At 52.2% G+C, this 16,549-nt stretch overlaps 6 protein-coding genes across 6 annotated transcripts; 3 read left to right on the top strand and 3 right to left on the bottom strand.

The window, feature by feature from the left end:
* Nucleotides 1-160: 160 nt before the first annotated feature.
* ANOM_010044 (alanine racemase family protein) lies at nt 161-1,008 on the bottom strand (the record flags this gene model as incomplete). Its single annotated transcript, XM_015555300.1, has 2 exons — nt 161-420; nt 477-1,008. The coding sequence occupies 2 exons, from the start codon at nt 1,006-1,008 to the stop codon at nt 161-163; spliced, it is 792 nt and encodes a 263-aa protein (XP_015402553.1).
* A 4,328-nt stretch (nt 1,009-5,336) lies between these two features.
* Nucleotides 5,337-8,653, top strand: ANOM_010043 (histone deacetylase hosB; the record flags this gene model as incomplete). Its single annotated transcript, XM_015555299.1, has 2 exons — nt 5,337-5,461; nt 5,524-8,653. The coding sequence occupies 2 exons, from the start codon at nt 5,337-5,339 to the stop codon at nt 8,651-8,653; spliced, it is 3,255 nt and encodes a 1,084-aa protein (XP_015402550.1).
* Nucleotides 8,654-9,343: 690 nt separating this feature from the next.
* ANOM_010042 (AN1-type zinc finger protein) lies at nt 9,344-10,084 on the top strand (the record flags this gene model as incomplete). The annotated part of the gene is made up of 1 exon (XM_015555298.1): nt 9,344-10,084. The coding sequence occupies one exon, from the start codon at nt 9,344-9,346 to the stop codon at nt 10,082-10,084; it is 741 nt and encodes a 246-aa protein (XP_015402549.1).
* A 325-nt stretch (nt 10,085-10,409) lies between these two features.
* Nucleotides 10,410-11,411, bottom strand: ANOM_010041 (thymidylate synthase; the record flags this gene model as incomplete). The annotated part of the gene is made up of 1 exon (XM_015555297.1): nt 10,410-11,411. One exon carries the CDS (start codon nt 11,409-11,411, stop codon nt 10,410-10,412), a length of 1,002 nt encoding a protein of 333 aa, XP_015402548.1.
* A 254-nt stretch (nt 11,412-11,665) lies between these two features.
* On the bottom strand, nt 11,666-13,483 carry ANOM_010040 (tRNA-ribosyltransferase family protein; the record flags this gene model as incomplete). Its single annotated transcript, XM_015555296.1, has 7 exons — nt 11,666-11,852; nt 11,903-12,090; nt 12,145-12,221; nt 12,265-12,713; nt 12,779-12,862; nt 12,940-13,190; nt 13,268-13,483. Coding segments are annotated over 7 exons (1,443 nt in total), but the record flags the coding sequence as incomplete, so codon positions are not given.
* Nucleotides 13,484-14,196: 713 nt separating this feature from the next.
* ANOM_010039 (putative MFS transporter) lies at nt 14,197-16,123 on the top strand (the record flags this gene model as incomplete). Its single annotated transcript, XM_015555295.1, has 9 exons — nt 14,197-14,259; nt 14,313-14,436; nt 14,516-14,591; nt 14,642-14,723; nt 14,777-14,879; nt 14,949-15,352; nt 15,429-15,598; nt 15,666-15,750; nt 15,806-16,123. The coding sequence occupies 9 exons, from the start codon at nt 14,197-14,199 to the stop codon at nt 16,121-16,123; spliced, it is 1,425 nt and encodes a 474-aa protein (XP_015402547.1).
* Nucleotides 16,124-16,549: the final 426 nt, after the last annotated feature.

The raw sequence follows: 16,549 nt of genomic DNA, 5'->3' as shown, positions 1-16,549 counted from the left end.
ATATATTCAACATCCACAATGTACTGTCGCATAGACCTATTATCCACACCAGTAGAATGCTCCAGTCAAGGTCTCGTACTTTTATGTCTGGATTACCGGGACCCCCCTCTTGAATGCAAGGTTCGTAACTCATAACACAGCCCAGATTTTATACCCATATTTAGATCACCTTCGCCTGGTCCTTGGGCGGTCTCTGCCCGAAGATGGTGGTTCCCACCCGTACCTCATCACTTCCCAAGGCAATCGCGCCCTCGAAATCCTCACTCATGCCCATACTCAACTCCAACCGGGCATCCTCCCCTTCCAGCTCCAGCTCCCGCACAATCCGATCGCGCGTCTCCCGCAAGCACACAAAATCCTCATTCTCCGTCTCTGGCGTGGTCGCCTTCGACCTGGCAATAGCCCGATCGTCATCACCCCCTGCAGCTTCAGTCGTGGACACTTCTCTCGAATAAAGCGACAAAGCGACACCGCACCGGAAACGGGATCGACCCCAGACTTATTCTCCTCGCCGGAGGTGTTCACCTGCACGAACACCCGCAACTGCGACTCTTGGTCGGTTGCGCGCAGCTCCTCAGATCGCTCTCCCCATCCTTTATCGAGGAGGGAGGCTTTCTTCTCGGAATCGACACTTTCGACGGCCCAGAGGCCCCGCACGTCGCGTGCCAGTGTCACGCACTTATTCGACTGCAGACCGCCGATGAAATGCCATTTGATGGTCGGCGGGAGCAGCTTAGACTTCTCCTGCAGCTCTTGCAAATAGTTTTCGCCGAAATGCAGGTGGGACGCGGGCGGCTGGTGGAGGGCGAGGACGTCGGCGGCGGGCTTGAGCTTGGAAACGGCGATGAGCCGGATGGGTCGTGATTCTGTGGTGGCTTTCGTTGCGGCTGCGGTGACGCGCGACGTCACCGATCCTAGGTTGGAGAGAAGAGTGGCGGTTCGGGTGGGGGAGGCGGGCATGACTGTCGGCTGTTGCTGTTGTTCTTGTGGTGGTGATTGGGAGGTCATTGCAGGGTCTGTGGAAAATAGGGATCAATCTTATGATGGTTCTGTCGATGTGGTGTTCACAATGCCGATTTCCAGGAGAGGGGTGTTGAACAGCGATCTGAACGAACTATGCAGGTATGTCAATATCGGATCTAACATGGAGTTTCCCGAGGAGCGCTGCAGAAGCGCTAGCCCCAACTGGGCTGGGCCAGATTGCGCGTGGCCACGTGATACGGGAGATCGGCTCCGAGAGATTCCGTTCCAGAAGATCTCAGGTGGTCATTTACTTTTTTGGGGCCTATCCGGGGAAGCCGCACGCCGTTTTCGTCGATTCTGCAGAAGATTTACACAGGATGAGGGAAACTAATGAGGGATAGTCAGATCCACTTGTGCCTGGAAGGCGAGGTCTAGTTGAAATCTAACGACTTCAGCTTTAAATAGTGTGCCCCCTCTTTCTGACGGAGAAAAGGAAGGGAAAAGGAAAAGGAAAGCGAGGAAAATAAAATAAAATCAAAAGGAAAGGGCCAGCCCGGTATGTTGGACCCTGTGACAGCGGACTGAATCGTAGAACCCACCAGGCATTCCATCCAATTTCACTTACAGACACTATCAGATTCAAGTTGATTATGGGATTTTCTTTTCCAGAACCCTTCCCACTTGTTCCTGCATTAGCAAGAAATTCCGTCAAGCGCGAATTAAACCCAAAGAAAATAAAAACAAAAACAAAAATACAGTGCAATCGTTGCAGCCTAGCCCAGCATTGGGGCAGCACCTCTTTTTGGTCCCAAAGTTTTCAGCCAATTGCCCGCGATGCGCAATGGGGCGCAGTTGGCCGAACCATCGTCCACCGTCTGCCGCTTCGGCGACGAGCTTCTCACTGTCCCTTAATAGCCTATCGGTAGAGGGTCTCCAATCGCCCAGGCACATGGCTACACTACGTAATTGGAGCAGGCCACTCGGCCCCAGAGGAAGGAGGATTGAGCGGCAATCTCGGCGGCACAGGAACGCAGTGTCTATTTTCTGATTTCCTATACTTAGCAAAACGAGGACTCGGCGCTACATGGCCCAAATCAATGATTCAATCACCGTTCGTAGCGTTGTACTGATCCTTTCTGTTGACGCCGGACTCCACCAACTTCAGTGCTGACGTCAAAGATTTCCCTACCCACCCCCAAAAAAGTGTTGCCATCATCGTTTTGTGTTTTGCTGTTCCTTTTGGCTCGGCCAAGAACTACGACATCCTGCTGCTTATTCCCTACAATTTGGTTTTCTTTTAGGGCCTTGTCCCCTCCCCACCCACGTTCCGTCGACTCCAATTCTTGCACCTGGTGGTTTATCTCACTTCGATTGATTGATTCTTTTCCTTTACTTCACTTCCTTTCTCTGAAAGCAGTGTTGTGTTCTATCTCTATCGTCCCTCTGGTTGATACCAGATATGCTGCGGTAATCCGGGGTTTATCGCATGAAGGTTCGAAACTGGGATCCAGCCCAACAACGGAACAGCACCAAAGCCATTACACTCACGACTACTAAAATTGCGCATTCATATACTCTCGACGGGCTTTTATTTTTCAGGATATTGATAAAAGGAATCTACCATTAAAACCATCGCACATCATCTCGAAACAGTTCAGTACTGTTCAATTGACATCTCTAACCACGAATTTTACCGGAAGCCCGCGGAGTCGATTTAACAACGACAGATCTGCAACACCAACTTCAGAACAAACTACCCTCTCGATTGGCTACAGATTGTGATCCTTGAATAGGGATTCATAGTTTAAAAGGAGCAGGGACAGGCAGCAATAAAGAAGAAAAGAACCGCGCCAACAGCATCATGTGTCGCCAATTCTTCACCATCTATGAATGGTGCCATTGCGAAGAGGATAACGGCCACGAGCTTTGCGCAGCCCGCAGACGAGATATGTGTCCGGGGACGTCGATTGAAACCGTCCATATGCAGTGCTTCTGCCATCAGCATGCCAGCAAAGGGTTCAAGTCTGAGAAAAAGGCCCAGAAATCAAACGGCCCTTCAATTGACGAGAAGGACTCGTTTACTCCACGAAGGAAATGGTATCAGATCTGCGGTAGTCGGTCGCGGACTTACTGAGACGTCTGGACCTCTCTCCCTTTACGGTATCATACGCAGATCAATGGCTGGTTTCTTTTGGCTTTGCGTCGTCAAGTTCTCATGTCTGGGTTGGGTGTTCAATTTTTTTTGGGATTTTTCATGGATTCATTGGGACCGGTGTTTGGTTCGGTCTTAGGCGTTCCTTCGGGTGATGATTAGGGGTGTTGTGTCCTCCTCCTTCCTCCTCCTTGATATCTCTTGTTTCTCACTGTACGGCTATGGGAAGACCTCTGTGTCTCTTGAATAAAACCTGTCAGAAATACAGACGATAGTCGGGTCAATCTCGGCCGGCTAGTGCGGGTCAGTTGACATGTCCTTTTGAGCCTTCATGCTGCAGATGGAGGAAATAAATATAGTAACCCAAAGCCCATTGTTATGGAGGTAAGCCAGGAAAGGTACGCCCAGCCTTTGTGGGTATTGGCTTTTATTTTATTATTATCTTGCAACCATAGCCACCATGCGATTGCTTCAAGCGGGCAATCCACTAGTCCGTACCAGGTGATAGACTAACATTTCCAATTATTAAAGTGACGGATCGACTCTTGTGTCGTGATTAAGGTTCCGAGAAACTTGATGTCAGATCCGCATTATCGTAAATATTTATTCATTAGTCCTGCTCTTCTGACTTGATTGTTCCCCGAGGCGGCTCTTGTTCGCACTCTATAAACAAACCACTATAATTAACTCCAGTTGGAATCAATCGTCCCCCGAGCCATAGATATATTGTACTTCTAACCCTTTTTTTTCTTTTTTTTGATTCCCAAGTATCTCTGTAGTAGAACTCTATACGGGGTAAGTTCTGGCTTAATATTTACTATAAACCTAGCGCCTAAATCAAGTCCTGTGAGAATATTCGTTCGACAATTCATTGTGTACGAGACGTAGCCTTCTGATCGGACAGTAGAGCCAAACTGGTTATATACCAGCCATACTTTTCCTACGTACTCGATTTCTTTTCTTTGCCCGCAGCTGGCTATCTCATGAGGCGGAATCCATAACAACGTTGGCCATACTAGCATTGTCAGCTCTTTGAAGGCTTCGATAGCCCACACATAATCCCATTTGAACTTATTTACTATGGCATCTGGGGAATATACACAGTGACCGGAAACAAGGGATCGAGGTTTCACCACCTGCCGCATCAGATAGCGCATACCAATTAATTGGACATGAGGCGGCGTCTCGACGAGTCCACCACCACACTCCCCAGCGTACAATGACAGTATAGATAACCCGGAGTAGAATAAGAAAACCAGGAGAACACTAGTGTTAGCTGACTACAGAGACCTGTCACTTTACTAAAATCGGAAGTTACTGCTAAGTCAAGGGAATAAAAGACAATTAAGCATAAACTTAGGATGATCAGAGTACCTGTTCAGAGTTCCAGTATCTCTCAAATTACTACTGGCAGATAGGCAACATCGGTCCGCGCCAGAACCATACAGAACCATCGCCATTCGGTGCCTTTATATCTGTAACATAATTTACGTGCGGTCTGAGATTGCAGCGTATATAGGGGGGCACAAGGTAGCGAAATCTTAGAGATAGAGGGCTCGTTCATCTGATGCCGAGCGAGACAATTAGGGCTTGCAGGCTTGAGTTCAGGGAGGTTGGGTCTTCTCAGGGGCTAGTTGCGTATGTGGGACCAGTTCGGAGGGGCAATAATTTTCCCTGGCTAAGTACAGTCTTCTTTGACAGGGCGTATGATGCAAAAGTTGCCCTTGCCCCTCCTTCGTGTATTGTTTTGGGGGTGTACCTAGGAATTAAGAGGGTGTCTCCTGTACTCTAGACTAATGTCGGTATGCCTGAACTGGTAATATGATCAGTTCATCTACGGATATTGTTGCGGAGAAAATGATCGAAAATTATGAACGAGTCAAGCCACGCTGTCGTTCAGCCATGTCCTTAGCATAGATCAATCGTCAAGAATGAAAGGGGAGGTTGAGAGAAGAATGGAGGATCGACTGCCCCTTACCCTATCGGGGGAGAAAGTTTTAAGGGACCCAACGAGGAGAACGAAACAGTCCGTCAGCTCCTTGTTTGTGCTCCTGACTCTTTGTTTTTGTTCTCGACCTGCGACTTCATCGTTTTCTTTTTTCCCTTTCTTCTGATCGGATCCTGGTCTTATTGTTTAGCTCTCAATTGTCTACTGTATCATCACCGAAAAAAAAACAACGCTAATAAAGCCACACCACCAAATGAACCTACTATTTGCGTCATGGACCCCTCCAAGCGCGACGATCCTCCAGCTGCATCATTCACTCCCACTTCGGACGCACTCGCGTCGCCAACTCCCACCACCGGTCCTGTAAACCGGTCGCCTCGCATAAACGATGTGTCAATGTTTGCGACACCTCTCCCGGTCTCTCCCTCCGGGTATTCCTCTTCTTCTCACTTATCCCCAGCAAATGCTCCCGCGCGCGCTACATCCCCTCAGGCGCATACAACCCCTCGGCGCATCTCCAGTCTAGTTCCCTGAGAGATGAACATCGAAGTTCCAGCCTGAAGAAGCGGTCGTCCACCGCGTCGCTGCGATCTGTCCGCAACGACAGCAGAACCTCGACTTCTCCTCACCGTAGTGTGTCGCAACACTCAACGTCGTCGCTCTCTAGCTCTCCGACCGCCACTACACCGACCACTTTGGGTAATCCCAATATGCTGTCGAAAAAGTCGCGCATTGCTAAAGCAAATGAGCTTCCCATACCCACGGCTGCCTCTATCGCGGCAGACCATTTTCAAAGAGAGGTGGAGCTGCACCAGTCTGCTGACCTACAGTCTCAAACGCTCGTGGTCATTCATGATGCTTGCTATGGCCATCGCTTCTCGCGTCCCCGCGCATCCAGGGCAGCTCTGGGCTCGATCGTTGAGAGACCAGAGCGTATCCAAGCTAGTGTCCTGGGGGTGTCTGCAGCTTACGTGCGTCTTGCTCATCGCTATGAAGGGGGTAGGTTCGCCCCCCACCCAGACATGAACCTTGACGAGCTTCCCGTGCCACCGTTTCAGATCTGCAGAACGGCACGGTCGATGGCGCTCAGCTCCCCGGCTGTGACGCATGTACATGGTTCCAGGTGGATGGACGATCTGAAAACTATGTGTAACGCAGCGGAATCGCGACTCGCATTGAACGGCAAGGAATTGGTCCGACCCCCGAGTGCAGGGAAGGACGGCGCCAAAGAAAACGCGCCTGCACTTCATGAAGGTGACCTTTATCTATGCGCAGAGTCCTTGAGCGCATTTGAGGGAGCTTTGGGTGGTGTCTGCGAGGGGGTGGATGCCGTCTTTGGCCCCAAATCAACGAAGCGCGCGTTCGTGTGCATCCGTCCTCCGGGCCACCATTGCTCGTCGGATCATCCGTCCGGGTTTTGCTGGATTAACAATGTTCATGTAGGCATCTCCTATGCTGCTATGACCCACGGTTTGACCCACGCCGCTATCCTGGACTTTGACCTACATCATGGCGATGGTTCGCAGGAAATCGCATGGGAGCAGAACCGCAAGGCTACCGAAGCTCCCCGGGGTGCAGCAAGCTACAAGAAGACCGCTATTGGATACTTCAGTCTTCACGACATTAACTCGTATCCTTGCGAAATGGGGGAGCCGGACAAAGTGCGCAATGCAAGTGTGTGCATAGATAAAGCACATGGTCAGTCGGTTTGGAACGTTCATTTGGAGCAGTGGAAGACCGAAGTGGAATTTTGGGATCTTTACGCATCCAAGTATGCGGTACTGATCGAAAAGGCGCGTGCCTTCCTACGCTTTCACACTGAGCGTCTTGCTAGTACGCCCAATGGACCTCGACCCGCTGCAGCTATCTTTATCTCTGCGGGATTTGACGCAAGTGAATGGGAAGGGGCGGGCATGCAAAGACACAAGGTGAATGTGCCTACTGAATTCTACGCCAAGTTTACCGCAGATGTTGTGCGAATGGCGGAAGAAGAAGGCCTAGGAGTTGATGGCAGGGTCGTCAGTGTGTTGGAAGGAGGCTACAGTAATCGCGCCCTAACAACAGGTGTTCTGAGCCATTTGTCGGGGCTAGGGGATGCGACCTCGTGTCTAATGTCCGGCGGCGTGGACGACAAGGCCGATCGTTTAACGGCTGAGATGACGAACCGCTTGGGCCTGCTTGACATCTCAGCGAATGTCCAACAGCCATCAGGTCTGCCAGTTTATGAGAGCGCGTGGTGGTCGCCAGCTCTGCTGGAAGAACTAGAGGCATTGGCATATCCACCACCCACCCTGAAGCCCCGCGAGAAGTCTGCGCCAACCTACTTTGCTCCTACCCAGTCATTTACCGCTAAAGTGGTCACCGCGCCTCGAGATCGACGATCAACTGGTTCCCAGATCAGCGTGGAAACCGATGCGCCGCCATTGCCGCCTATTAGCTGGGCCACCGCAACGCATGAACTCTCAAGGATTCTTATCCCGAGCCATCGGCAAACCACAAGCTGCCGGCCAGAAGATCTCAACGCAGAAGCCACACGTTTGCGACGGGAACGTCAAACAGCCGCCCAGCACACCAGCACCCCCTCGGCTGGGAATGCAGAAAGTCGGATGAAACTCCGTGCGAGGAAACCCAAACCTCCATTACCGGAAACCCCGAATGCAGAAACGTCGAAGCGGCAGGCCATTGCAAACAACCGAAGAACCACCATCGAACGTGCCAGTGACCTGCCGGATCCGTCCTTCGACAAGTCTCCTAATACGCGCAGCGCAACCCGTAGAAAGAGTGCCGCTTCCACGATAGCGTCAACCCTGGAAGCCAACACCCCAGGCGATAAAACTGCTCGCTCGGCGTCAGCAGCCAACACGCGAAGGCCGGGTAGCTCCCGGTCTGCGACTCCGAAGCGCCCTTCGAGCCCCAAAATGGCACCTCCTGTACCTCAGGTCCCGTCCGTATACACGAATCTGTCTGCAAATGAAGAAGCGGCGATGGCGCCTGTTGAATCACGCCCGTTCTCGAGGAGCATGCCAGCTACACCGCAAGATGATGTGGATAGTCTGACAGCAGGCGTTCGAAAACTCAACATCAAGCTGAAAGTGCCGTCTCCTGAGGAACATGCCGCCCGGGAAAGGGAACGCGAGCGACAGACTTCTAAGAGGGCACCCAAGACACCTAATCCCTTTAAAAAGTCCTCAGGCACGAAGGGACTGAATGCTCCCGTCAACAAATTGGCAGCTCGTTCAAATACGGCTCTGGTACGGCCAGAGGCAGAGAATCCTATCCCATCGCCGCCCACAACTACAGGCATGGTGGCCGACGGATCCGGCATCCCGGGTGAAACTGTCTTGAATAGATCCACGGTAATGTCGACGGCAGTCCCATCACAGACACTTCCTCCAGAAATGGCAATCTCTCCTCCTATTACGCCGGGAGCCACCCATGATATTACGCGTCCTCAACATGCGTTGTATTCCCCACCAATCTCTGAGCCGTCTGTCAAGGCAGGCATCCCGGTGTTTACATCCAACAGCCCTATTCCTTTTGCACCGGCAAGTGCTCACGACAAGGCAGCTCCAAGCAAGCCACTTACTTAACTCAGTCGGCAGCACTGCTTCTGGTCTATCGTTCTTTTGGTAGAACTCAACTGTTTGATCATTGGTCCAGTTCTGATTTCGTCCGTTCCGGCAAATCTTTCTTTGTCAGATAATTTACTCACTTCTACCCTAACCCCTTGCAGGCAAGATTACATAACCCTGGGCTTCGATTTAATCTTGTTGATATACCCCTTTAGTTGTTGGAGTTTGAATCTAAGTGCTAATTGAATTGCGAATCCATCTTGTAAATGCCCCCAATAGTCTTATCTCCGATCTCCGAGATCTGATAAGCATTCTCCACGCCTGCGCCACCGCCCTGATGAGTAATCCCTCTCCGCATGTGCTGGTGCCTTCTAGTCTTGTTCTTCTCTTCTCTTCTCCCTATAATCTTCGAATTAAAAAAGAAAACCTAAAAACTACCTATAATACCACGTCCGCCGGAGGTAGAGAGCCTCTTCTTCATTCAGAACAGCTACCCACATCATCTGCTTTCACCATGGCGCCCATTTCCATGGCCAAAGATCGGCTCTCGCCACAGGAGTCTTTCACGCAAATGGCCGACAAAGATCTAGAATCCATCGGGCGACACTGTCAATTCGAGTACTGCAACCAGCTCGATTTCCTTCCATTTCGCTGCGAGTCCTGTCGCGGGACCTTCTGTCTTGACCACCGCACCGAAACCTCGCATAAATGCCCCAAAGCCGGCGACTGGGCTCGCCGACGAAACGCTCAGAACACCAGCCCGGGCACCAGTCTCCCTACGCAGAAACCCACGATCTACAACTCCGACCAATGCGCGCATCTCGATTGCAAAACCCTTATCAACACGATGAAGGACCCGGCGTCCGATGCCCCAACTGCAACCGCCAGTACTGCCTGAAGCACCGCCTCCGCGAGGAACACGACTGCGCCAAGATCACCCCGCTGGGCGGTCGGCCGGCCGGCGCAGGCGCCAACAACGCCAACGAGACGCTGCGGTCCATGTTCGCCCGCGTCCGCACATGGGGCAAGGATAAGAGTCATGCGGCCACCCAGAGCCTCACCCCGACGCCGAAACCGAATAGCCCCGCGGCGCGGGCGGTCCAGCTGAACGCTCTCAAGAAGTCTGCCAAGGGCGACGCCAATGTTCCCGCCGACAAACGCCTCTATCTCCACGTCGTCGGCACATCGGATACGCAGAGGGTGGACCCGCCCAAGGGCGACTTCTATTTCGATAGCCGGTGGAAGGTCGGGCGGGTTCTGGATGATGCGGCGCGGCGCCTGCGCATCGAGAACGTCAACAATCGTGCGGAGGAAAAGGAGCGACTCCGCATCTTCCATGTCGAGTCGGGCGAGTTCCTGGAGTTCTCGGATGCACTCGGAGCCGGGAAGCTGCAGTCTGGACACACCATCGTCTTGATGAGAGGTGCGGGTGTGATGCTGGGGAAGTAAATTTAGACTGCGCTCTTTTCCTATGACCTCTGCTCTTTTTTTTTTTGTTTTTCTATACATAGTTTGTGGGGAAGTTATGATACCATCGATTGTCGTTAGAATTATGCATCAGCATGAAGGCGTTCCGGAGCGGGTTCAGACGGACACGATGAAGAGTAAATGACGGCTCGTTGAGCAATCTATATAACTCACTCTATATATTTGTCGACCACATCCAATACATACATAAGTTCATAAATAGCCTATCTTTTGGACGAAAGGAAAAGCAAAACAAGGTATATCACGCACGAGGAGAATAAGGAGTAAAAATAAAAACCAAACGTAACTAAACGCTCATCTTCATCTTGATAGCCTTGTGAGGATTATACCCGACGACTTCGAAATCCTCCGGCTTCCAACCATCAACCACCCCACTACCGCGGTCATCACGAGAAATCTTCAACTCCGGGAACTCCGTCGGCTCGCGCACCAGCTGCTCCTGCAAGGGCTCGACATGATCGAGGTAGACATGGGTATCACCCATGGCATGAACAAAGGTACCGGGGTGCAGGTCGACAGCATGAGCCAGCATGTGGGTCAAGAGGGCGTAGGAGGCGATATTGAAGGGCACGCCGAGGGCGACGTCACACGAGCGCTGGTAGAGCTGGCAGTGGAGATGGCCCTTGTGGTCGGGGCCGTTGGGGTAGGAGACGTAGAACTGGGCGAACATGTGGCAGGGCGGGAGGGCCATCTTCTTGAGGTCGGCGGGGTTCCAGGCGCTCATGATGATGCGGCGGTCGAAGGGGTTGTGCTTCAGCTTGTGCACGACCTCGGCCAGCTGGTCGACCCCTTGCCCCGTGTAGTCGGCTTTGGCGTCGACGTACTCGGCCCCGAAGTGTCGCCATTGGAACCCGTACACGGGACCCAGGTCGCCGACCTCGCGGTGGCCCAGGCCCACCTTGTCGAGGAACTCGCGGCTGCCGTTGCCGTCCCAGATCTTGACGCCTTGGTCGGAGAGCGGTTGCGACGAGGTGCAGCCGGAGATGAACCAGAGCAGCTCGGCGACGACGGCGCGGAGGAAGACGCGCTTGGTGGTCAGGAGGGGCAGGACGGGGATGGGGTCGTCGGCGGGGTTGGGGGCCGGCTTGGAGAGCGAGAAGCGGAGCTGAGGGGGTGCGAAGATGGAGCGTGTGCCTGTGCCTGTGCGGTCGGGTCGGTATTCACCTGAGGCGAGGATCGTGCGGATGAGGTTGAGATATTGATGTTCTTCATGGTTGGGGTTGTGTGCGGCATTCGGCGTGCTGCCGTTGCTTGTGCCGGTTGATGGTGTCTCAGCGGAGGGTGACATTTTCGCTGGTATCTTCTGTTGTGAACTGTGGGAAGGCTTTGGTATTAGGATGTGAGGTTCAATCGAGAGATTCGGATCTTCTCCGTCAAGTCGCATCAACACGCGTCCGCGACGCGGCACGTGAGCACGTGATGGGTCGTTTGCGTGGTTTGCCATTTCCATACTAGCTTTAGGCTGAGATATTTATGCTATTCACAACGCCATGATATATGCATTAGACGCTATCTATAATGCTCAAAGACATGATATATATGCTAGTCTTCCATCAAATCAACGCCGACCCCCCGTAGCGCCCCCACCGCCCATTCCGGGTACTTAGATTTGTCTCCATACAGCTTGCTGAAGAACTCCCGTAAGAATGCCGGGAAGCGGTCCTCCAAGATAGCCTGTCGCGCAGCGCCCATCAGGGAAAGTAGATAATGAACATTATGAATTGTAAGGCTGCTCGTGGTTAGCACAAGATCCTTCAAAGGCGGGTTGGGCAATCTTACAGGTGAGCGCCAACCGTTTCCTTGGCCGCTAGATGATGTATGTAGGCCCGTGTAATTCCTAGGCCACCCTGATCTCTGGGTCGACAGATGGTGCAAGTGCAGCCTTCTTGCACTGGCCTGAAGTCTTGGGCAAAAGTGTGATTGCGAAGGTTGAGAGTGCCGGAAGGGACCACCGCGTTTCCAAATCGCTAAACTCGTCAATCAATGCCGAATTCCCCAATAGCCAACGGTAGGGGTCTTACAGCTGTTCTCGTGGGCCAAACACAGTCGAACATGTCTGCACCGAGTGCAACTCCCACAATCAAGTCCTCGGGGTAGCCTGGGAGAACGTTAGGCAGCGCTTAAAGTCGGCTTTGAAACACTTACGACACCCATCACATATCTCGGTTTCTGATCTGGAAGAAGCCCAGTACAAGTGTCGACGCTATGAACGTTAGTCGGAATCCGGTTTTGGAAGGAGGGAGTGGTTGAAGGAGGAATAGTGACGCACACTTTGCAGAACTCCTCCTTAGCTTCACCTCCGGAGAGTCCTCCGATGGCAATGCCTGGTGTATCTCGCGCCACCATCTCAGCGCAGCATTTCCTCCGCAATTCTAGATCCAATCCTCCCTGGATGATACAGAACAGGTTTTGCCTCTCGGGGTACTTGTGCGCGTCGATGCACCGATCCAACCACCGCACCGATCGTTCCATGGCCTCCTCAATCCTCGCGTGGTCCGGCGAAGTGGTCGCGATAACATCATCGAGCTGCATGATAATATCCGAGCCTATCGAGTTCTGCAGGGAGATAGAGTGTTCCGGAGTGAGCAGCCTAGCAAGCAGTTGTTAGGTGTATCCTCGACGGTCTGGACATGGAATGGTAGGAGAGCACTGTACATAGGTGTACCATCGTGAGGACTAAGGAATCGAACACCTTCCTCCGTGACAGTAGCAAGTTTGAGCAAGGAAACCATTTGGAAACTAGGGTTCATGTCAGCTTTCGCTTCGCGCATATAACATCACCCTCTCCTCTCCAGGGTAGATCACAACCAACGCACCCGCCACTATCGGTGAGAATATTTCGATCCCAGCCCTGCAACTTATGCGCACCGCCCACCTCGTCCAAGACCGCCTGTCCAGGTTTCAACCCCAAGTGATAGGTGTTATTCAAGCATAGCATGCATCCGGTCTGCTTGAGCTGATCATACGTCAAACCCTTGAGGGACGCCTGCGTCGCAACCGGCATAAAGATCGGGAGGGGAACCGAGCCATGAGGAAGATGCAGAGTACTGGCACGAGCTTTGGTGGTCTATAGCATATTGAGGCAGCTGTTAGAACTGGTCAAGAAACGATCAACCCGAACGACAAATTCAAGCTGCGGCTTACTGAGCATTTCGTATGCAGATCGAACGTCAATGCGGAGGGCATTGGCTTGCGCGGCGCAGGAGTGGTCGGTGCAGATGTAGACATCTTTGCGATTCTTGCCCCGCTCAGGGTTACGGAGGGAGTCGTAGGGCGTAGTGAAGGGATTATCGCGCTAGAAAAACTATGCAACGTTTGACTAGTTAAACAGGGCCGAAGGCATGTCATCAAGAAGACCGTACTGGCAAAGGGTCAATTCGAGGCACGCGAGCGCAAACCGCAACAATTCATTATCGATAGAGAGCAATCAATGTCTGCCGATCTGGGAAGTTTGTCTTGTTTGGACTGTTTGCAGTATCTATTGTGGTGCGTTTGGTAATTACGTACCATACCATACATGACGCTTCCCCACATCCCCGACCACGGAGTAAATAAACTACTGTGGAGGAATCTTGGATCTCCCTGTCTCTCGACTGAGGATTAGTGATGGCTGAGCTGGCAACAAGTCTGCAGATTCAATAGCACTCTTCCCTCCTGGAACTACCATTCGGGTGTAATACGGTCCTAATATCGTGACCAGGTCTTCCCTCGTCACCGCCTAATTATGCATGCTACCATCGGCAACCACCGAGTTTACCGAGCAAGCTGGAGAGGACCGATGATTTCACTAATTGCAATCAATGGCTCGATGGAAGCTGGAGCCAGTCAAGGCAATATACAAGCTCGCATCCGTGTCCACCTAACGCGCTAATCGGAGATTGACCGACTTGAGGCAGTTGTACTCTGCGCCGTAACTTTCCCTAGTGAAGTTTTCCCGGCTAGCTGGGTTTGGTTCATGCGGGGGTTGCAAATCCTTCCTGATTCAGCGAAGTCGTCGCATAATTTAAAAGGTCCTATCACTCGGAGGAGCTTGCCCTTCACCATCCGTTGCAGGGGGGCCCGAGTTTGGCACCATGGACGAGAAAGCGAAATACCACCAAGCTGCTGAGAATGCCGATCTCGAGAGGGATTCCGAGGTATGACAACGCAGGATGGGCCCGGGTTGGCATACTAATTGATCTGGCATTAGAATTTCCACGGTCAGGACAGTGACAGCCCTCGTGAAAGAGCTTTGGTCTGGAAGCAAGATCTACGGATCCTTCCATTATGTGCCGCGATCTACCTTCTCTGCTATCTAGATCGATCCAACATTGGTAGGTCGCAAGTGCTTCATTAGCTGGCACTCCGTCCCTGCAGTGATGTCGGTGGTCAGGTAACTAATCAAAGCAACAGGAAATGCCAAAATTCTCAATGAAGATACGGGCAATGATCTCCTCACGGAGACAGGCATGACTTCGTACCAATACACGTACGTCAACTCCAAGGCTGACCCCGTCTTCTTGCTAAATAAGGCAACAGTATAGCCCTCATGGTGTTTCTGATCGCATACGCACTCTTCGAGGTTCCCTCAAACTACTTCCTGAAGAAGCTGAGACCAAGTGTAGGCACTGATCCTGTTGTAAGAACCTGAGCACAGATACTCACCTGACTTAGAAATGGATTGCTTTCTTGATGCTCGGCTGGGGGGCATCCACCATGGGCTTGGGTGGCGCAAACAATTACGCGCAGGTGACTGGTATTCGTTTCTTACTGGGAGGTACCTAGATGCGTAGAGCCCTCGTGAACAATTTACTTCATAGACGAACCCTAACTTATACACTCACAGTTATGGAAGCGGGTCTCTTCCCTGGACTGGTTTACTACCTGACCTTCTGGTACCGGAACTCGGAGCGCTCGATGCGCGTGGCGCTCATTCTCGCATCGGCTACCCTGGCGGGAGCTTTCGGCGGAGCAATTGCCTACGGTGTCGGACACATGAATCAAACTCACGGTCTATCAGCATGGCGATGGTTGTTTATCATCGAAGGGGCGCCTTCCTGTGCCTCTGCCTTCCTGGTTTGGTTCTTCCTTCCCGATTACCCCGAGACGGCATCATGGCTCAGTGCAGAGGAAAAGGAGCTCGCAATGCAGCGGCTGCAGAATGAAGGCTCAAAGGGGGCTGCACATGCCATGACCTGGGCAGATGCTAAGGAGGTCCTAACGGATTGGCGGTTATACGCTCATTATATGGTGCGTCTTGTCATCTGTGTCCTAGAGCATGTTTCCGACAAGGATATGACCTAACATGACCTTTACCTTTGCATAGATCTATTTTGGCATTTCCACCCCGTTTTCCAGCCTCTCACTCTTTACACCCGCGATTACGAGTGGGCTCGGGTATACCAGTTTGCGCGCTCAGCTCATGACAGTACCGCCATGGGCGGTAGCATACGTAGTCACCACGGCGGCAGCCTGGTCCGCAGATCATTTCAATAGGTACGCCGTGTGCATCCCCAGACGTGGCAGGTTCAATTTGGTCTAACTTGGAGTGACTGGTCTCTAGCCGTGGCCTTCATTCAGCGGCATTCTCCTTCATCGGGGCAATGGGGTTCCTCGCATCTGCCGTTCTCCCACCAGACGCATACCTCGTACGTTGACAACGCTTCCTCTTTAACTTCTGTGGCTCGTACTAATATATACTAGCACCGCTACGGCTGTCTCATAGTAGCCACCAGCGGCGCCTTCGCCTGTATTCCGCCTCTTCTCGGCTGGCTCTCCTCTAACCTTCGCTCAACAGCCGGGACTGGCCTTGCGATCGCCCTGAACGTATCGGTCGGCGCTCCGGGGCAGATTGTGGGCGTGTGGATCTATAAAGCCAACGAAGCGAAGAGGGGTTATCCGACCGGCCACTGGACCAACGCGGCGCTGCTTCTGTTTGTCTGTGTCGGTTGTCTCTTGTTGCGCGTATATTATGGATGGAGGAATAAACGGAGAGGAACGGGGGATAAATTTGCATATTAGGAAGAAGAAAAGGGGGGATTGTAAGAAAAAAAATATCGGTCGTGCTTTGCGCCTTTGGTTTCTTTGTTCCTTCGTGGTTTGGAGGGGGAGGACCGAAACAATGGAAGCTAGAACCGCCGGATCGGCAGTGTATAGTAGCGGATGAGGGAAATTAAAGTCGGACGAACCATGGTACGCGGCACGTGAGCAGAGAAATAAGGTTAAGCTCAAGACATGACACGGCGCGATCCTGAAACTTGATCCGACGAGTTGGGTCTGGACAAGAGTGGTTCAAACGTGTATACAACCTTGTCCCGGCCTAGATTTGTACCTCAGCAGCTGTCCACCTTCACCCTTCGTATATCTCGTCAAATCCCGGAGGCAAATCTAGAGTGCAAAGTAGACACCCAGAAACGATACTGGATGTATTTTTTTAAAAAAAAAAAT

This window comes from Aspergillus nomiae (assembly GCF_001204775.2).
Source record: "Aspergillus nomiae NRRL 13137 chromosome Unknown contig00426, whole genome shotgun sequence".
Classification (NCBI taxonomy): Eukaryota; Fungi; Ascomycota; class Eurotiomycetes; order Eurotiales; family Aspergillaceae; genus Aspergillus; species Aspergillus nomiae.
This window is presented reverse-complemented; position numbering and strand designations above follow the sequence as displayed.